Source organism: Parasteatoda tepidariorum, chromosome 8 (assembly GCF_982258835.1).
Source record: "Parasteatoda tepidariorum strain Cologne lab strain chromosome 8, Ptep-v5.0, whole genome shotgun sequence".
NCBI lineage: Eukaryota > Metazoa > Arthropoda > Arachnida > Araneae > Theridiidae > Parasteatoda > Parasteatoda tepidariorum.
Genome location: NC_141762.1, coordinates 102,069,293 through 102,092,316, shown reverse-complemented (window position 1 = coordinate 102,092,316; position 23,024 = coordinate 102,069,293). Strand labels below are relative to the sequence as shown.

General features: G+C 28.3%; 1 protein-coding gene across 1 annotated transcript in view; it reads right to left on the bottom strand.

The window, feature by feature from the left end:
* Positions 1–805: 805 nt before the first annotated feature.
* Positions 806–23,024, bottom strand: part of LOC107441387 (uncharacterized) — a 130,662-nt gene continuing 108,443 nt past the window's right edge. The window contains exons 37-45 of the mRNA XM_071180923.2: positions 22,841–22,940; positions 19,023–19,148; positions 17,123–17,366; positions 15,740–15,789; positions 15,594–15,653; positions 12,054–12,136; positions 10,445–10,580; positions 3,680–3,937; positions 806–968 (exon numbers count right to left, since the gene is read on the bottom strand). Coding sequence (XP_071037024.2) covers positions 879–968; positions 3,680–3,937; positions 10,445–10,580; positions 12,054–12,136; positions 15,594–15,653; positions 15,740–15,789; positions 17,123–17,366; positions 19,023–19,148; positions 22,841–22,940 — 1,147 coding nt within the window. The 3' untranslated portion in view covers positions 806–878. The remainder of the gene's footprint in view (positions 969–3,679; positions 3,938–10,444; positions 10,581–12,053; positions 12,137–15,593; positions 15,654–15,739; positions 15,790–17,122; positions 17,367–19,022; positions 19,149–22,840; positions 22,941–23,024) is intronic.

The window sequence follows — 23,024 nt, the reverse complement described above, 5'->3', positions numbered from 1 at the left end:
TCCTCAATTTAATTAAATAATAAAAAATAATTAATAATTACTAAAAATTATTTTTTTCATGAAATTATCTTTGGGTAAATGAGTTTTATGAGTGGGCGCAATTTTCTTCAAATTGCTTCATTAGTTTTGAAAATATGACTAAAAATGTAAAAAGTGAAATTAACATTAACGGGTACGAACTTTGGATCGCTCTCCTGACCAAACTATGGGGACCATATTTCCCAGATTGCGGCTACCCCCTATATTTTGAAGCTTAGAAATCCAAATATGTAAAAAAAAATACATGTTTATTCAGAGAAAGTACGTTTTTGTGTCTGATTTCGTAACTTAATTAATAGTTAGCACTAATTAATTAGCATATTTGAGGTCACCCCCGGGAACCATTAAGATCGACGCTTAGATCGTGAAAATCCGATCATTAGAACAAAAGTTATTCAGGGTGATATCTTTTTTTTTTTGCGGACTGTACAAGTTTACTTTTATCTCTAATCACATTGAATAGTCTACCAGAAAAAATATTTACAAATGAAAGAGATGCAAATTCTAGTTCTTATATTTTTAAATAAAATTGTTAAGAATCTTTATACATAAATGTGATCGATGATTTCTTGAAACTTCTGGACCTTCGATTTCCGTAACGCAGTTAGCGAAAAATATGGATTTTTTCTCGGGCACAAAACTTGGCCTCAGTTTCAGATTTATATATTTTTTTCCACAAATCTCAATTGAATTTATGATAGAACTTTATTCAAAATGTGAAAACTAATTGAATCAATTTCATGGTTGCTCAAAAAGAAAGTGAGTATAAAAAATAAAAATCTTTTATTGAAATAAAAAATATCAATTACACAGACATATATAACAAGGCACTTTTTTTTTTATTTCAATGCAGGGTAGTCTTCGGGCAGTAGCAAGTGGACGCGACATATTGGGCAGTCACTTTTTTTGTTCAGCCATTCTCTGATGCACTGTGGGAGGAAAAAAAAAATCAATAAGTTACACAGTAGTACTTATAGAAATGAAGACATTGAACACAGACAACACGGATCTTGAAACAACAGTACTTTAATTTAATACTAGGAGGCTTCGCCCCCTGCCCCGGAACTGCTTTCGCAGTTCATTTCGGATTGCTTCGCAATCCGATGCTCGCTTTGCTCGCTCATTGGACACATTCTTAACGTCTAGCTTTTGTATACTTTTTCGAACACTGAAGTTCCGAAAACTTTTCACTGTAGAAAATTCTAAACCCGCGCATTTCAATATTAATTTGAAATTGAAAACAGTTCGCATACATTTCTTAATCACACTATTCTAAATTTCAGTTGAGAAAAGTAACTGCTGTAAGTTTTGTTTTAAAGTCTTTCCCACCAGAGGGCTAAAACCATGTGTTGTAAAACAATATGAAATAGTACTGAACGCCGGATGTAAAGCATCGGGTTCGATGAAGATAATTTTATGAGAATGTTTTTGATAATTCGGTGAGAATTCACCCGATTAGACATATGATACTCACTACGTGATGTTGCGCGCCGAAGCCTATCAATGAAAACATATTAGCGTTTTATATAATATAGATTAGCCATATGATGCTCACTACGTGCTCTTGCGCGCCGAATCCTATCAATTAAAAATGAAAACTGTTGCCAACGCGAGGAAAGAAATATCATCGGTTTTATTGATACATACGTATTAGCGTTTTATATAATATAGATTGCTATGAAATTTGTTAAAAAACATTTAAAAGATAGATAAATAGTAAAAACCTATTTAATTCAGATTCAAAGCTTGTTGAATTCAGTTGCATTCAACAGTGAGCAGGCTGTGAAGCCAAATCTTTCAACAAAAAATAAGCACCTTTTAAGTACTTTTTAAGCCCTCAAAAATATTTTTAAGCACTATATACAATAACAAAATGCGAAATATTTTTCAAAGACTTTACATGATCACGATAAAATAACTAGTTTCTGACAAAACACTATTTTCTTGATTTTATTAGCCATTATAAAGTGATCAATAAATTTTTCAATATCAGAGGATGGAAAAGGAAGCCTGAAATGGAGAATATATCTTGCAAAATGCAGCAGAGTTACACATGAGAATGCTCGAATCTTACAGAACCCAGCCTCAGTAGACGCACATGCGGACTCGCAAGTATTTCATCCAACATGTAAAAGGATTGGCGCTTTCCTAAGCTATGGACCCCCAATACTTGGAAATAGATTGTGGAAATATTGAATAGAACCACATGAAAAGCACGCTTTTGATTAATGCACAGCGAAAATCAACACAGGAAAAAAAAATCTCATTTTCAAAAAGGGAAAATTAAGCACTTTTTAAAAGCACCATGAAAAACGCACTTTTAAGGGCTTTTACAAAACATATACCGAAAATAAGCATCTTTAATCCCATAACCTTTATTTCAGAAAAATGGAAAATTATTTTGACTGCTTCATTTTGTTCTTAATATTATTATAAAAGTTAGAAAATGTTTTTTTATTACAAAAATAAAATTTTAAATGCAATAACTACTGTATTTATAATTTTTACACACACATAAAAAAGTAATGGATTACACCAGTGTTTCCCAAACTTATGACTTTTTTGTACCCTTTCTAAATTTTTTGTAACGATGTGTACCACTCATAAAAAAATGAATGCATTTTTTACTATGAAAAAATTGCACAAAAGTTAAAAATCACAACTGGCTGTTGACACCACTAATTATTAACTGTTAACTTCACAAAAAATAGCCAATAGAAAAATACGTAATCGTAAATTTTCATGGATAGCTTTGTTTTCAAATAATATTTTTTGAAATTTTCATTTGCAGCAAGATATTTCGCATAAGCACGCGAATCCCCGCTAAACAGTTCCTATACCCCTAGGGGTAAGCAATATTAGTCTAGTAACTGCTTAATGACATTTTATTTACATACAGATTTAAACAGGCAGTTACTGATTATCGTTTGCTAACTTATATGCTACATCCAAAGTACTTGGGATTGAAATTATCATGTGCTCAAGAAGAAAGTGCTAGAAATTTACTCGCCAATATTAATCCAGATTTTGTACCTTATGTCATAGCTTTGCAAAACAAATCAGCCTCATTTCCTGAAACTTATTTTTCCAGGCAAGTTTTGACAACTATCCCAGCTGCTACATGGTGGTCCAGTTTTAAAAAATATGCAAGAGATGAAAGTTTCACAAATCTTGCTTGACAAGAAGAATCTAGAGAATCTTCTTAATCTTAATCTAGAGAATCTTCTTAAATTTCTCATTCGTGCATAGCAAATTGGGAAATTGTTTAGGTATAGAAACTGTATCAAAACTTGTCTTCTGTTATAGATTACTGCAGAGTGCAAACAATGTAATATTTGATTTTGAATGGTGATAATTTTGTAAATAAATTGTACTTGACATTCAATTGTTTTACCTATGAATTATCTATTGTATGTCAAAACTCAGTATTTACTTTTATGTCATTTTCTGAATTTCTGCCACAAATGTGGCAGAAAAGGGTTTCTGCCATGCCAGTTTTAACCGGTTTCTACCAGTGGTTTTAACCACCTCTGCAAAAACTTGCCAACCTTGGATTAAACTTTCCCAGTTTTCGAACATTTTTTAAAAATATATGCAAAAATCAGGAGAAAACAGTAGAAAAGCAGAGATATTTATTTACTTTCAAATGAAAACAGTGTCCACAGTCCACTTTGTAAGCATTAGAGGGCGTCATCTCTTCGTAACAAATAATACAGCCTTCTTCCAATCCAGAACCTGACCAGTTGTTCTTTTCCTCACTTTTGCTGGGTCCCCATGGACACACGGGCTGTCTCGGTTGTGGAGGAGGCGGTTTTTTGCTCTTTTTCTCCACTAATTTCTTGCTCACTAACTTATTTAGTGGGGGGACAGCAATCACTTTACTCTTAACTTCGACCATCTAAAGAAAAACAAATTGAAACAATACTTAATTTAAATTATACTTTATGGATATAGAGTCAAACTCCCGGATATAGTGAACGAAATGTTTGGCCCCGTGACTAGCTATACATATATAATGTAATTTTTAGTGGATATAGTGAACCAAAAAAGTGAAGAAGTGAGAATATTATTAACTTTTTTCTGGCTTATACTGATTTTTTTCCCTTCATTTTTTGGTAATAATTTAGTCTACTTCAAAATAAATACATATACTGATTTTTAAAACCATCTATAGAGTGGAATGTAGTGATAAGCATATTTTTTTTCTTTGTTTGCTTCTTTTATCTCATTTTCCCATTCCTAAATAAAGGCCAACCCATGCAGATGTATGGAAAAATTTTTTATCTGAATCAGCTTCGTTTCAGCTAAAGATTACTATATTTTTTTTTTGTACACAAGACAATTAGTAATAAAAATAAGTTAACACATTTTTTGTTACTACGTATTGTTTTTCAGTCATTTTTGTACAGTACAGAACCCGTTATCCGGAAATGAGAAAACCGGAAAACCGGAACGAAATTCGATAAATTTTCCCGCCATTTTTTAAACAAATTTTTTTTTTCCTTATAAGATTTTAGGATTTTTCTTTCTTTTTTGAAAGATGTTCACCTTACCATAATTTTGGAAATAATCATTAGTGTATTACTTCATCGTTTTTTCTTCTTTTTAAGATTATTTCCTAAAAAAAAAATTTTTTTAGTTGGGTTTAACAATAAAAAAACGGCTTTTTGTAGCGATTCAGAAAACCGGAAAAATCAGTTATCCGGAATAGTGATGGTCCCGATCGTTCCGGATAATCGGTTCCCTACTGTATTTGATTTTATTGGTCATTTATTTAAATAATGTCTAATAAAAGGAAGGAGTTCGGAACTCCTAGTTATACTGAGATGAAATTTCGGTCCCTTGAAGGTTCACTATAGCGGGGTTTGACTGTATATACAGACAGGGTTCCCACTCTTTTAACAAAGCAAAAATTAAGCACCTATAAGGACCTTTTCTTGAAAAAATTAAGGACTTCTTTGAAAAATTAAGGACTTTAAAAATAGAATGATTGTAAATCATCGAATATACTTATACTACCAGTAACAGTGCCAATTATTTACATTTCTTAAAAATAAAAAAAAATCAATAAATAAAAAAAATAATAAACAATTTTATTATAGTGTAAGAACTGATATAATTGCATTCATTAACAGGGCTCGTCAAAGAAGTACCAGGCAATTTTTGCAAACCCGGGTTGCTTTTTAAAAAAAAAAAAAACATTTTCAGATCATTAAATGTTAACGTCATCTATGGAACTAATCCAGATTCAATTTTTAATGATTTCATTGAAATTGAATTGCAAAATTAAGTCCGGAAATTAAGATTTGCAATTATTTTCATGAATATTAAAAAAAAAAGAGTAAATAGAGAAATTTGGCAAAAACATTGAAAAATTTATTACAAGTTTTTACATTTCGCTACTAGACCTGCATCACATTCATTTATGGGGCAATCTTCCTAAATATTCAGTTATGCGAAAAAAATTCTTTCTTTTCTATTAATAAAATGTTTCATTTATAAGGGTATATATTAAAATAATTAATATTAAAAAGTTGAATAAGAGTTATGCTTGAGAATAGTTTTCTTAACTGTGCCATGCAAAATTAAGTCCTATTTTGAGTAAAAACAAGCGATACTAATATCTAAGCACCTTAAATTATTTCACATTTTTTTCATAAGGCTCAACTCAATATATTTTTTAAATTCATTGCAATAAATATTTTTATGAAAATTTTTATAGAATAAAAATACAATTATATCTGAGAAGATTTATAATTTTCAAACCAATTTGTTTTTTATTAGTTATTATTAGTTTTTTTATCAGTTAGTAAACATGTAAACAAAAGGGTCTAAAATGATTTTTCAATGGTATCAACATATTCCTATATCCAGAAAATTGATAAGGTTCCTTAATAAACAAATACTGATAAATTATTTATATTTTAATCTAGAGATTTTTACTAGTAATATTTCTTTATCATCCTCTATCATTCGTAATATTCTCTAATTATTATTATTATTATTATTATTTGATATTTTATTTTATCACAAATTAACAGTTGAAAACTGAAAGTGGTATTCTTTTATTATAAAATAATCCTGTAATATCACCTTATCAGGTAACGTTTTGTAAAAAAATAGTGAAATATTTTATGAAAACCATATTGAAAACGGTATGTAACTTAACAATTTATGATGAGCTTTACACAAAATTATTTCCAGCCAAGCCTGTTATTTGGAATTAACTTTACATGATGTTACTAAACAATCTGGTGAAAAACATGAACTATTTTTAAAGCAACCATAAATTGAATAATAAAAAAAAACAACAACAGTATATTAAGTTGCAATGTTGACTGAATAAAGATTTTATTAAAATCTAAGGATCTTTTAATTGAGTAGATTTAAATATTATGTAAGTCTGCTTATCCTTAAGAAACAAAAATTAATAGCGTAACAATCTAAAACTTTAAAAATAAATTTACATTTCAACTAAACAAATTATAAATAGTAAACGGATATTTAACTTTCTTGTTAGAAGCAAATCATGCATTCTTATTTAGTACCCAAGAAAGAAATTTAAGTATTTTTTAAAAAACTTGAAGTTTTTATCAAAAACCCAGGTGAAAAACATAGCACACATTTTTAATGAAAAACATAGGTGGGCTGGGCATTTTCAAACCTTATTTATTACAGATCAATTTAATTTTTATTACAATCATGAATTTTACAAAAATGTCACTGCTTTCAATCAATTTAGTTACTTATTACACATTGAAATATTATACAAATTAATTAAATTCTTCAAGATTTTAGGCAATAGTTTTCGTTATGGATTCCAGTTCAAAAAATATTTCTGATACTTCTTTTTTTTAGGGTTTTACTTAATTCCTATAAGCAGATGACCAGTAGAACTGAATTTCTTGAATTCTGTCAATTTTGAAGGTTAGTGTGGGTCTTCTACTTAGGTACCCTAAAACTGCCCCCCCCCCTAAAAGAATTATGAAAGAACTAATATATTAATAAAAGGACATGCTTTCTTCCCCTTGGCTGTAGCCCCCTCAAACACATTCCTTTTTGTCTCCCTAAAATGATGCATGCCCTCTATGCATGGTCTAATTCTAGGTGATAAAAGAACAGTATTTTGTTTTAAAAAAATGTTCCGATCTACTCTAGTGATGCTGAAAAATTAAGGATTTTTAAAAACCTTGTACCAAAATTAAGTACTTTTAAGGGCCCTTATATTCCAAAATAAAAATTAAGCAGTCTTTAAGGACTTTTAAGGACCGTGGGAACCCTGATAGAGAGAAGTAAGGGGTTTTAATTTAAAAATATTAAGATAATAATAGTAAAATATATAACAGGCAAGTAATAATAAGATGTTCTCTCTATATTAAGCATGTTTCATTATGATAAATGTTTAAATACTTTTTTTTAAAAATGATCACTGTTCAAACCAACAATTAAATTTCTGAAGGAAAGCAATTTTATTCAAATGGTTGAATCAATATTATTTGCATTGACTGAAGTTAAACACAAAGATAGTTTCTTTAATCAATATGCAATTTAGCTGGGCACAAATGTAAGAGTTTACTTCTTTATCACATTCCCTGCGGCAGAATTTGTTCGAGCTATCGGTGGCAAAACTCTCTAGCAGTAATATATTTCTGCAAGATACTTTTAATAATAACAAATATATATATTACCCATTTAAAATAACAAAAGTGCTGCATTCAAAAAGAAGAAAATATACATAATTTTTTATTCTAATATTATGGGTGATATTTTCGCATTTTGTTGGGGGAAAAACACACTAATTATTTCCCTCTTTGCATTTTGTAAATAATCATCACAATAAAAAATTATTAAATATCATGAAATCCGTAGTAGCAATTGCCGAAAAAAAGATCTACGACCAAATCACGAGAACAAGACTCCTCAAAAAGGGATTACTTAAAAGAGTGCTTCGTTTTGAGATTAGGGTGTTGTAATAAATATCGCATAAAAAATATTGAATATTAAAACTACGGAGAAATCAATAGCAATGACTGCCAAAAGCTCGATAGAATCATTGTTTTAAAAAGTAAATACCGAATTGCAATATTTGAATTTTCCACATCTCTCGAAATATATCGGGATATTAAAAAACCACATGAAAATCAATGTCAATAGCAGTCGAAAGTACAATCAAAACATTACATCTATACTATAGGCGTAAACTGAGAGAGTCAAAAAGTGATTAACTAAATGCATGATTCAAAAAATTTCTGTAGAAAAGAATTTTTTTTTTGCTTATCAAAAGTAAAATTGTTTTGCGGCAATGTTGCTGTGATTCTGCCACGGGGATACCATTGATAGTGCAGTCAATTCCTCGATCATCCAGAATTCACCCAACTGGAAAAAACTTTGAACAAGAAATGTTATTTTTGACTTTTGATGGACAAAATAAAGTTTTATTACAGTGCTTGTAAGAAATAAAGTTGACTTCAACTAAACTCACCCATTAGCAGTAAGTGGTTGCAAAAACAGGGTTCATGCTCTACTTTAAGAATAAAATTAAAGGACTTTTTAAGACTAATTATAAAATTTTCAAGGACTTAAATTTTAGTAAAAGATATACTAAAATTTAACATTTTAAACTAAAATGTTTTGAAGATAATAGTGCTGAAAAATAAAACTTCCATTGCTCTCTCTTTATTTCAAAAAGCAATCTAAGTATAAAAAAAAGCAAGGGTGAATGACATCAAGTTAAGAATAAAATTTGTGATGCATAAAAACTTCAGATTTGAACTTTACATAAGGCCTATTTTAAGTTAGGCATACAACCTTTGAATAAGCAAAGATTTGAACAAGTCATGAAGAACATTTCAAACAATCCATACAAAAATAGAAACAAAGTATACTCAAATTTATTTATAATAAAAAATCTATTTATAATAAAAACATACCAATTAAAATTATTAAAAGATTTTTATTTGTAAAAAACTAATGAGTCTTACATGACATGCCAAGGACAATTCTAGCATTAACAGATTGACTAAATAATTTTTGAATGTCTGTGGTAAAATATGATTAAAAAAGAAAAATATTAAATCCCTGACAATCAAACTTTAATGAAAAAAAATCTCAATGTTGTAATGATATTAATATCCAAATGTAACCAACTTTAAAAACACATATCATAAAGAAAGAAAATCCAAGACCATTTATATAAAGTAAAGCAGATCATATCAGTGAATGAATTAATAAAGAAAAACATATCAAAACTTGGAAAAAGTATGCTCAGTTAATAAATATGAGTGGTTAGCGTGAGAAGTTAAACACTGTAATGCGAGAAATAGGGCGGTTTTCAAGGTCATTTCGAATTTTTCAAGGATTTAGCATTATTTTCAAGTACCTACTTCTAGGGGCTCTCGAAAACCAAAATTAAATTCAAGTACTTTTCAAGACCGTGTAAACTCTGAAGAACTACATTTTAAAAAAAAAGAAAAACAAAAAAAAATCTGTAATTACTAATTAACGAATTTTAGAGCATAAAGTTTGCTGGAGGATTTAATTTTAACTTATGTTCAACATAAAAAAAATATTAAATTTAATATAAAATGAGCCAATTCATTTTTAAAAAATTTTCTTTCACTTTTTATACCTTTCCTGACAGCGAATATTTTTTTTCAAAAACTGCTGGAAAATTATCATATATTTGTCATTTTAAGTGTCTAAAACTAAGCGAACTGTCCTAAGCAATGGTCTCCAATCTGGTTAAAAAAACAAATTGCATTTGAATCCTGTTTCATGACTTAAAAGTAGTAGCAAGAAACTTCTACAAACTAGCAGTTTTTTTTATTGCATTACTCACTACATTACCCTGTAAAAGAGTCATTACAGTTGTTAAGCAATTAGTTCTGATCACTATTAGTACTTCATGACTTGCATCAAAGCTTTAATTGGTTGTTAGATGGGGATATAAATGTAACATGATGGAAAAATCATATTTTGGGGATATCATATTTCATTCGAACACAATTGAAAACAAGTAATATAAAAAAAAAACTTTAAAGTCAGTTCCTACTTAGGTAAATAAAGAAAAATTTTACTTTAGTTACTTTTATTAAATAATTAAAATATTTTTTCTCCCATATGAAACCAAAATTGACTCATGAACTAATATTTTAAAAAAACTGTATTAACATCAAGTGTCCTAAACTACAAGTTCAAAAAAAAATGTATTTGAACTTGAGTGGATGAATATAAAAAGTATTTTATGAACGATTGAACATTTGAACAAGATTGAGGGAGAGTGTGAAATAATACTAGGAATTGAAAAAAGAACAAAAATTAATACATCATAATTGCTATAATTTTTGACTTAAGACATGTTAACACTATGTATTTATGTTATAGAGATATTAATATCAAATAATACCTTAGGAGGTGGTTTTGGCTGGCTTTGGGCATCGATGAGAGCACCGACACAACTAACTATATTATCAATTGTTAAGCCTGAAAGACCATTTTTCCTATTTTTTCGAAATTCTCTGATAAAAGACATCAGTTCCACCCTAAAAGAAAAAGAGAGCACTAAGTCACAAGAATAATGCACTGAAACTTTGGTAATAGGTAATTGAGAATTTCAATTTGAGGTAGCTAATGCTGTTAACTGATTTAACTAAATTATTGTGATGATTAAATAATTATTAAATAATTAATTAAACCAGTGATTGAAATTTAAAGAAAATTTTATAAAAAAAAAAAACAATATATGTCAGGGTGTGTAGCCAAATCTTTCAACAAAAAATAAGCACCTTTTAAGTACTTTCTAAGCACTCAAAAAATATTTTTAAGCACTGTATACATTAACAAAATGCAAAATAATTTTCAAAAACTTTACATGATCATGATAAAATAACTAGTTTCAGACAAAACATTATTTTCATGATTATATTAGCCACTTTAAAAAGATTGAGAGATTTTATGATTCGATTTCAGAGGGTGGAAAATGAAGACTGAAATTGAGAATATTTTGCAAAATGCAGCAGAATTGCACACAAGAGTGCTAAAATCTCACCGACCTCAGCTCAGAAGACGCATATGCAGACTCGAAAGCATTTCATCAAACATGTAAAATGATTGGTGCTTTTATACACTATGAACTGACGATAGGCCAAAATGGATTGTGGTTGAAGGAATTACGAAAACATTGAATAGAACAATGTGAAAAGCACGTTTTTGCATCATATGTGGTGAAAATCAACAGAGTGAAGAAAAAAAATCACATTTTCAAAGAGGGAAAATTAAGCACTTTTTAAAAACACCTAATGAGAATAAGACATAACGAAACACCTTTAATAATACAAAACAAAGAACCTTTAAGCACTTTTTAAAAACGCTACGGTCCATGTATGTGCTATTTATATTACTTGCATACAACATTAGGGTTGGCACTCAAATCAGGAAAAAAAAATTCCTTTTGTTTTCCCTGTACATATACCCCTCACAAAAGAGCACAGTAATTGTGCTTCCTCTTAATATATTGCGTATAATATATACAGGGAAAACACAGGGGATTTTTTTCCCTCCAGATTTCATTGGCAACACTGTAATGATAGATAGTTTGATTTCTTAAATAACCACAGATGCTTTGAAAAAGGCCCTTATTCTTTAACACAATATTGGAAAGGCTCTAAAATGTTTCCACTTATGTAGAAATGACATCTTTGAGCAAAACCAGAAGATGGAAAAAATATAGATAGTTTGATTTCTTAAATTAACCACAGATGCTTTGAAAAAGGCTCTTATTCTTTAACACAATATTGAAAAGGCTCTAAAATATTTCACTTATGTAGAAATGACATCTTTCAGCAAAACCAGCAGATGGAAAAAATATTGTAGTTCACTTTTACTACAATATCTATGGAAATATTTCATGACTTCATAAATCAACGTGAAAAAAAAAAAGAAAGAGGATTTTTAAGTTATGGAACCTTTAAAAAATTCACATTCATGAATTCTCCTGAGAAGAGAAAAAAACTTACTCATCGTATGCAGGATATTTTGATTTTAATTTTCCTAATAACTTGTCACAACTTTTTCCAGAAGATCCTTTGGTTGATGTGCCCTGCAAAAAGTAAATAAAATATTTTAATACTAAAAGAAAACACAAATATTTTTAATTCTAAATAAATAAAACTGTATTTTTGTAGTGGTAGATACACTACAAAGTAATTGTTAACATCATAGAGCCATGGACGTCTATGTTTTCCTCTACTTCTGGCTGCGAATAGATTAGCCATAAAAATTTGTTTTAAAGAAGAAGTCATTCATCCAAATGACAAGTCCACTATAGTTGACTTCATTTAATAAAATGAACTATTTAACGTTCTTGAACATTTTTTTTAATGTTACATATTATAAGGATAATATTGCAGATTAATTTTTTATTACAGATGTGTTAAGTTCGCGATTGTTCGTATAGTAATGTTTTTTTCCTCATTAAGTGTAGGTGGGTACAAGTGCCAATATTAAAAATTATTTTTATTTAAAATGTTACACAGATTTTTTAACATATCATCTTGAATAGACAAATAAAATATATTGCTTTCAATGAATAAAAAAGGTTTTAAAGTAGTTTTTGCACAAATTGTACCAAATAGCAAATACAGAGTGAGCCAAAAAAAAAACCATGGATAAGTACTGCATAATATATTTTCATTAAGCAGAAGAAATAATTCAAGGTGATTATACATCAATAATTTTTTATATTTCTTTACATTTCAATAAAGTGCCATTTTATAAGTTTATCTAAACAGTGCTTTTTATAAAATTCATGGATATAATTTTCTTTAAACCAATATCTAAAGTCAAATGTTTAAATAATGTTGCTTGTTTTGAATTAGCATGACTTATTTTAAGAGATATTCAGTATTCGCAAATGCAAAATTGTCAAATTTCTTGTTGTATATTCTTCAGAAAAAAACTAGATAAAATACTTTAAATTTTATTCTTTTTTTTCGTATTAGAAATTAGAATATTTAAAGAATTCCAATCTAACCACATGGTTTCTAAATTAAGATTAGTTAAGTATTTTTACAACTGGGCAATTCCATGTTGTCGGAAGTAAAAAATGAACATAAATTTCGTATAAAAATTTTCGTATTTAACATAAGTTAAGTTTATAATCATCAAATTTTTATATAAATATTCAGAACATCATACCCAGTACCTATCGAAAAAACTATTTGTTTTATAAGAACTGATTATAATAAGTTCAAATGAAATGGATTAAATTGTTGCTGTCTGATGTAAAACGCACAAAAACGAAAAAAGATTATTCATTAACAAATTGCAAGATTATTCATTCACAATCTAAACTTTCACATCACGAATTTGTTTGTAATTTAAATGCAAACTTGACTAAATTTGAAGCTAACATTTGAATAAAAAATTCTGTGCAGCTCTTAAATTGTAAAATATGAAATATAATTAATTTGATATTTTTTACTTCAGTGTCAGACATACATTTTTCAAGTTGGATATAAATTTAAGTGAATGATAATTAATATAATGACTGAAAATTACTTCATCCTAATACTATAAGCATTATTTTTCAATCAAATAGCCTCACTGAATTCCAATTGTCTTCGATTTCCTGTTAGAATGAGTGGATCAATGCGTTTTATAACATTTTCCATCTTGCAAAAGTTGAAAAATCACTCATTTTAATTTTAACTCTTCAATGTATATTAACAACAACACAAATAAAACTCATATTTAAACAATATTTCTTAAATTTAATTATTTTAAAAATCTTGGAATAAAACACTGTTGCTGAATTTTTTTTGTTTAATTTTTTTTTAAATATGGGAAGAAATGCGAAAAAGTTGTATTATTTTTATATACAGTAAAAAAAAAAATCTACTGAAAAAAATTTCACCATAATAATAAAATGTGCAAAAGGAAAAAAAAAATTTTTTTTTTACTGTATTATTAGCCTATTACAATTTTTTATGGGGAAAAAAAAAGATTGTGCAGGAAAAATGATAATTCAATAGCTTTTTTGATTGCATGCAAATAATAGCTTAACCCCGTCCTGCCCCCGTCAGGGGGCATCCGCAGAATGTAAGCTCTAAGCGCGCATACGCGACCTCTCAGCGAAAGAAAAAGAAGATTCAAAAAGGTAGGCTTGGTGACGATCCATGGCAACACCAGAAGCCCTCAAAGAATTTAGTGAAATCTTAAAATTAACAATAGTAGTTACTCAGAAAATAGAATTTAGGAGTTCGAGTGTTTAAAGATAATAGGCAAAGCATAAAGTAAAAAAAAAAAAAAAAAAAACATTGAAAAAAGGTAACTAACATATTGTGATGATGAAAAGTACCAGAATTTGTCCAAAGTCCATGAAAACAGATACAATTTCAAAAAGAAGAGTTACGGCGATCGTAACATTAGAGATGTGGTAAATAAATAATTGAAAATTTTTTTTTAGATGAATTCTAGAATAAATTTTTATCCCTTTTCAGTTTTATTTTTTTAGTTTCATTTGCCAATTACAGGCTCAATAACTACTAAAAAATTTTATCCCTGTTTAGTTTTATAAATTTTTCATTTATTAATATTTAATTTGAAATTTGAATTTAGTGTCTTAAAAGATAGCAACATTAATTCATTAAATATCATTATTTTGCTTAATTCTAAATCAGAGATGTCAGCACAATTTTTGTAGGAGTCTACGCAGTAGTAAGTATTTTTTTTGAACATTTATTTTGTTTTTTCCCTGCAAAGGCGCGAATTGTACCAGTTTGATGTGTTGTAGATGTTTATAATATTTCTTTTCTAGACGAGCTCCCAAAGATATTACGATTATACGTTCAAGATTAATTGTTATTTTTCGATAGCTATTATCATTAGCTATATTAATTTAGAGGTGAGTCATTTTTTATGCTTTGTTGTCAATCGTTGTGCTGAACTGACTGAAATCGTTTTCATGTTCAGTTAACTAAATAATTATTGCTGCCATCTTTTAATATCTTGATTACTGTTAAAAAATTTAATTTCAGTTTATTTTTGTAAAAACACTTACTATCCATTATGTTTATTGTTCAAGATATTAAGCTGAATAAAATGTTCTTCAGATTCATAATTTGTCAGGGTTTAAATTTTACAATGTATTATTATTTTTTTCTTTCTCTTTTCTTTTTTGTTAATTAATTTTACCTGGTACGCCATTTACAATCACGCAATCCCATTTACTTAAAAATTGAATAGGATGAATGTTATTGTTGTAGTTTGCCATGCAAGTAGGTTTATTATTTTTTTCAAAATTTTTTTTCTCTCCTTTACTAAAAAAATAAAAATATACAAAAAGTAAATTACTACAGAAAGTTCTGAAATTTTCCCCCCAACATTTTTCAATCTCAAAGCAAAATGATTGATTTAAAATGTTCTAAATATAGTTCAAATTGTTTCTCAAAAAATTAAAACCCACCATGGCTCTTTTTGTAACAGTTGGGCTAAAGAGGCCGCCAGAGCATGATTAAACAATCTAACAGATAAATTTTAAGAGAAATGGATTTTACCTGACTGGAGGCCAGGGAGGTTGAAGAAGCAGATTTTTCTGAATCTTGTTTTCCTTTGTACTACATAAAAACATAATTTTTTTTAAAACTTAAATGTAGAGGACATGCGAAGAAGAAAAAGTCTTAAATCAAAAGATAATACTTACATCCAATTCCAATGACAGATTATCACAGCTTTTGTTAGATGCAGCACCACCTATAAATGAGACAGAATATAACAAAAAGGGAAAATATTTTTATTGGACTTAGCAATGCTCCAAATGGTGGTTCGGCCACATAACTGAAACTAAAAATAAAAAACAAACCTTAATAACTGCATGCCATCCTATTACTTAGATGGCTGATCGGGAGATGACCAACAATTTATTACGGTGATCTGATTTAAATTTTAGTGAGTTGTTCTTTTCCCGTGCTGTTTTCTACCAAAAGATTCCTAACACAGAGATAAAAAAAATATAACTGCATGCCATCCATTTTGCAATGATGGCTCATTGTGACTATGCTTAGCCAAATCTCTCAGTAAAAAATAAGCCCCTTTAAAGCACTCATAAAATATTTTTTAGCATTATAAACATTAAAAAAAATGCAAAATAATTTTCAAAGACATAATAAATTTTCATGAATAATTTTCATGATCATGACAAAATAACTAGTTTCGGACAAAGAACTAGTTTCTTGATTATATTAGCCACCATGAAAAGATCGAGAGGTTTTTCGGTTCGATTTCAGAGGGTGGAAAATGAAGCCTGAAATGGAGAATATCTTGCAAAATGCAGCAGAGATGCACATGATAGTGAATCTCACCCAGCTCAGTAGACCCACATTCAGACTCCCGAGTATTTCATCAAACATGTAAAATGATTGGCGCCATCACACATTAAGGACCGAAGGTAGGCCAAAATGGATTGTGGTTGAATGAATTGTGAAAACGTTGAATAGAATAATTTTAAAAGCATGCTTTTGCATAATACATGGCAAAAATCGACACGGTAAAGAAAAAAATCTCATTTTTGAAAAGGGAAAATGAAGCACTTTTTCAAAACTCCCCATGAAAAAAGCACCTTTAAACACTTTTTAAAAACGCTATGCACCATGATTTTAGTGGATCACAGTCAGGCATCTGTCCAGGGCAAATTTACTACCGTTTAGCGGTACCTTCACAAATTCAACTTAAGGAAAAACAGTAGTTTCACAAAATACTTTTTCTTAAAATTTTATTTATGTATCCCGTAAGAAATGATAAATTCATATTTTTGTATTGGTTTTTTAATATAATTTTTAATTTCCACAAATTATGTCTAAATTTTCACAAAATAGGTACCTCTCAGAAAAACCTAGATCAAAAGATTCCTAATGGAAAAAAAAAAATTAAAAAAATAACCGCATGCCATCCTTTTGCAATGACGGCTGATCGGGATAAGACTGACAATTCATTATAGTGATCAGATTTAAATGCTAGTGAATCATAGTTAATTTCATGCGTTGTTTTCCACCAAACGATTCTTAACACAGAAGAAGAATTCTCTCACCATTTGGGGAAAAGGAACTAGATACAGGAGGAGGTATTGCGGCACAGCTTGTGGAAAAAGTCGAGGCTACATTCTCTTTCACAGTTTTTGGTAGCGATACGGATGTTGCTGCAGGGACAGTTACAGGAGGTTGTTTTACAGGATCACTCATACCAGGAGGAATGCCTTGAGGTGGAGTGTTGGAATGAGAACTAGCAACCATCATCTGAGCAGCATTATACATAGCCATAGGATTATTCATAGCCTATAATTGGAATCACACCATTGAAGACAAATTTGGATAAACACCATATATATAAGGTTAAAGAACAGAGATTTTTTAAATTTTTGTCGAATTTGACGATAATTCTCTACAAAATGATTTTCTACATCTGATTAAGAACTTTAAGACAAAAAAAAAAATAAAAAACAACCACAACATGAAATTTTTTTATTTCAATATATAATGAATATTTAGAATCCTTTTTTTCCCTTTCTTTTTTAACATAAGCATTCTTTATTTTAGGTTTCTTAGTTTATAAATAACGATTTTTCATTGAAACTTAATTTTTTGATAAAAATTGTCAAATTTTCTTTTGCATATTTTAAAGTTAGAAGTAATATCATTCAGAAAAGTATGGAATATAAAGTTTAAATAGACCTTTCATATTAAATCATTAAATTTAGTAGAACGATTTATCAGGCACTAGGTTTTAACTCTAATTACTAGATATTTTACAAATATTTTTCAATATGTTTTGGATGTTCCTTCTTTAAAAAAAAAAAAAAAAAAAAAAAAAAAAAAAAAAAGATATTCCATTATGTTTTTAATTGCATAAGAAAGAATATCAAATTTTTTTTATTTTTAAAATTTAATAAGATACAATAAGCAAAGAATGTTACCATGCTACACTGAAGAAATCTCCAGTGCAACTGATGATTGTCATGTTCTGCCAGCAGTTATTCACCTCAAATAACAGCGCCGCCTATAGGTCGTTGTGTTTGCGAATTGAAAACCAGCAATGCTTTCTTTTAAAAAATAAGAACATAAGAAAACATTGTAGATAGTGTTGAACTGGATAGGAATTTCAAACTACAGCTCCAGACGAATTTTAAATAGGTTTGCTCTGAGCTCTCTTTACTAAACTATGCTTTGTTACCTTACAATATTTAAAAAGAAATAAATTTATATGTTGTGAAGGAAGTATAAACAAGGGTTAGTGTTCAGTTGTTTCAAGTCGTATAGTTAGAAGCCGAACAACCTAAAAGATTCATCCCTCAAAATACGCTGCAGAATATTTTATTTTTCTGTAAAAATCATAAAAAAAGAATTCTATACCTTTGCAGACAAATTGATATGTTATTCACGCAGATATTTTTTTGGTGAAAAAATTGAAACCTTCCAAACAAACTTGTGTTTCAGCGACTATCTTACGGATGTGCTACACCTGCCTGATAGATTGTTTTGGGTGTTAGATTTGAAAAGAGAGAAAAACAATTGCTTATTGTTTATCAATGAGGATGAAAAATAAACTGCAGACACTGTGATAATCTGGAGTGCTAGATGGCATGCCGGAACACTTTTGCGCTGCAGAGCTTATTAGTTGCACCCATTTGATTAAAAAAAATATATAAGCAATTTTTTTCCTTCTTCATATTCCACAAACTTTGTCAATTTGCATTTAGAAAATTCAATCATAGCAAATCTAAAACAATTCTTCGAAAATATTTAAAAAACTTTTTTGTCCAACTCTTGGGAAAGATAAACTTTATTGAACTAGGCATAAAAATGTTTACATTTCATTATTCAATGTATTTCTAAATGATAAAAATACCCATTTTAAAGAATCAGCCATAGTTCTTAAGTAATAAAATTTGAAAAAGTTCAATTCGTGAAAACAGAAAGAAAAAAAGAATATACCGGATTGGTAGCAGGGAATTGTGTCGTAAAGCAAGGAATTTCTGGTAGCTCCTTAGATTCAATAGGTGGCAAAGATTCTACATGTGCTCCATTATTCACAGCATTTATTTGTTCATCATATCTCGCCTATTAGAAATATTTAAGTATGAATTTATTATCCTTACTTAAAAAGCAAACTTCAAATAAATTTAAAGCATTTGATCATTTAACAGTTTTCAGGAAATAAATACAACATAAAATCCATTATAAGCTCAAAAATATTTTTATCATACAGGGTTGTCACCGAAAAAAATGGAACAAAATAGTTGCTTTTATCAGCCTAAAGCATGAAAATAGTTGCCTAAATAAGAACAAATTTTTTTAAGTAATATGACAATCTTAATGATAATCTTCATTGCATTAAATTTTTATGAAAAAAATTTAGCATATTTACAGAAAATAAAATAATTTTAATTGCTAGAATTTATTAAAAAAAAACTTTTTTATTAAAAAAAACATAAAATCTGTTTTCTTCATTAAAATGTGTATAAATTAAACTTCCTCAATTATTTTAGCTGATGTCCTGTTATGCAGAAACAATATAGATTATGATTCCTACAAAATATAGATTAGGATTCATACTCTCTTTTTCTCAAAACGCATGAAATCTATTGCAGTATGCAGACATTTTAATATAATTTTACCTAATAATAACAGACATGCGATTTCTGGAAGATGGAATTATCTAAATTTTTTTTCTTCTCAATTTATAGATCTTTTTTGCATACTGAAATATTTTTCTCGAACAATATATAACTTTTTATGCACGAAAGTAACATTTACAAAATTAAAGGAAATTTTTTTTTTACATACATTCTTTTCATCAACATATAAAATAACATTATACATTAAAAAAATTACACATTCCTCCTTTTTTGCACTTTAGTAGATTAGAATTATATAGATTAGTATTTAGCAAACTTCACATTAAAAAAGGGGTCAAAGAAAAAAAAAGATTTTAGAAACTGTTTATTGCAATAATTAAGAAAAGATAGATGGTTAAATCATGTGTATTTATGAGAAAATCACACAAATCGAACAAGTCAAAAAAGTTGTTAATTAAAAACATTGAGATTTAAAAAATATGCAAAAATTAGCAGTGATTTATCACGTCAAATAGTGAATACTTAGGTGTGCAATTATCGTATCATGAAATTGGAATTTTGGAAAAATCATGCAAACATCAACAGCAATAATTGCCCAAAACAACCCTGATCATAACTCTGCATGGTTTTACTGCAAATGGAGTGTGCAAAAAGGAAGTGATTTGAATTTCTCATTTCCTAACATTTTTTGAAAACATCCGAATTTAAATAACCATGAGAATATTTAACGAAGAAAAAAGTAAATTGAAAAAACAGTGGTATTGTAGCTAAAGCGACTAATAAATGTACGAATTGAATTTTGTGCGTCGTAATAATAATGTATGAAATATCTCAATATCTAAAAAAAAATATTGAGAAAATTTGTAGCAATATTAGTCTATAAAATGCATAGATTTACAATCGTATCAATGCAAATCAAGCGTATCAAAGTGATAACTTAAACGCGCCATTTAAAATTTGTGTATCGTAATAACATCGGAATTGAAAATTATGCCATCAAAGTTGGAACAGGGATTTCTGATGGCATCAAGAGCATTGTAAATTATTCACTGAAAAGTGCAATTCAAAAATTCTATGTTGTAATATCATATTAAAAATCAATTATAGCGAAATTTAAAAAAAGAAGTAAATATGGGTTAAATAATTCTTTTGCAACTATTTGGAATTTGAAACAAAATTCAGGATTTCCAATCAATTTCAGAAAAAAAGACCAAATTTCAGAATAAGAAAATCCAGACCATATTTACACCACATCATTTTTAATCAGAAAGCTTTGATTTGGTGAAAAAAAAATCATTGAATAAGGCTTCACTAGAAATTTTTACCACAAATAATAGTAATAGATGTTAGAATTAATTAACTCAAATCTCAATAACTGATTACTGTTACAGGTAATTCTAAGATTAATAACTTTCCAGGTATGATGTACAAATTTTCCAGATTTTTGAAGGAAAAAAAAATTTAACTTTCCTGACAACTCCAGGCTGTCCCTGACCCATGGGAGTCCTAAATATTGCTACTCATTAAAACAGTGATTCTCAATCATTGGGCCGCGGCACCTTTGTGTGCCGCCAAATATTAGAAATGATACAATAAAAATTATAATGCTTTTTATTATGAGTAAAGTTCAAATTAAAGAAAAGTGTATATATATATATATATATATATATATATTATTATTATTATTATATATATAAACTTTTTATAATTTTCCCACGCTTTAACCACGTGAACATCTTTGTCAGTGATTGTCTTGTCTCCGACAATCTTAAAATAAAATGGAATTGTTTAAATTGTCTTTGACACACAATTTTAAAAATTTTTTTTGAAATAAGTAGGAAATTTAATGACTATTAAAATTATTAATTAACAAAGGAAAGCAAACTAAATATTAACTTTCAAACGGAAATAAAAGCTAACCATTACAGTAAGCTATGCAATTACTAAACAAATTAACAATATATAACTAAAAACACAAATATATAAAAACAAATTAACAAAGGAAAACTAACAAAAAAAAATAAGCTAACAATTAAAAATTAGCAAAAAAAACTAGTTAACAAGAAATCACAAAAAATAACAGTTAATGTAAAAAAAAACTAACAGTTAATATAGAAAACAAGCTAACAATTAATAACTAGCAAAAAAATAAATAACTGTTACTAAGTAATAAAAAAAAATAGTCGAAAGAAATAATTAATCCCTTAATAAACATGTTTTTGTAGTACATATTATTTTATTTCACACTCAAAATTATTATCACAAACTATTTAACAGTGTATAATAGGTAAGTAAACAATTAGTCTAATTTTTTTTCATTGTGTGACGCCAAATTTCGAAATCGTTAAAAGTGTGCTGCAACAAAAAAAAAGGTTGAGAATCACTGCATTAAAACCTAAGTAAAAAAAAAAAGAAGATAAAAACAGAATTTTTTTTAGCTAACAATATTTTAAATGTTTACCATCCCAAACTTATTTTTTAGATTACTAATTTTATACCTTTTGCTTGCATCAGTAGTTCCTTAATTCTAGCTGAAGTTATTATGGAATTTTTATCTGAAATTGTCTTTTTCTCTAACAAATCAGAGTAAAAAAAAATAGTTATTGCGCATGAATGAGAACTTAAATAGAGAGAGAAAAGAAAAGAGGCTGGTGCAGGCAGAATAAATGTCTCGTTAGCAAGATTTTGCGCAAGTAAAAAAAAAAATTTAAATTTTCGGAATAATTTCGGAGGAAAATTGAATTTCCTCAAGTCAACAGTGTTCAAATTCACGGAATTTTGCAAATTAGTGAAGGAATCACACGCCTGTAATAAGTTTTCAACTTTTGTTATCCAACATAAATGTTACCAGATTTAACTTAAAAAACTTTAATTATTATACCAGCCAACTACAGCACTTGTTAAAATCAAGTTTTTTTGACAAAGGATTTTAATAATAAAGGACTAAAATATGTAAAATAAAAACAAAGTGAAAGTTTAATTCTGAAGTATACAGCATTCACATAAAAAGTCCCTAAAGAACATAGGTTTTCTTTTAAGTATATATTTAATAGAAGCTATTATCCTTCAATAGCAAGAGCTGAAACAAATTTAAGATTTTCTAACAACATAAAATATTTAACAATTGCACAATTATATAAGCAATCTTTCTCACAAAAAAGTAAAATAATTTACCTGTAAATCTAAACGGATGTCAGCAAGCTTCTTAATGTAACTGCTAATACTAGTGTGCAATACTTCCAAGTTTTTTTTGTATAAAGGATTAGAATTAACCCTGAAACATCAATAAAAATTAGACAAAAAGTTTAAGTGCCACACTAAAAGCAAAATAGATCAATCGATTTTTATTATTTTTTTT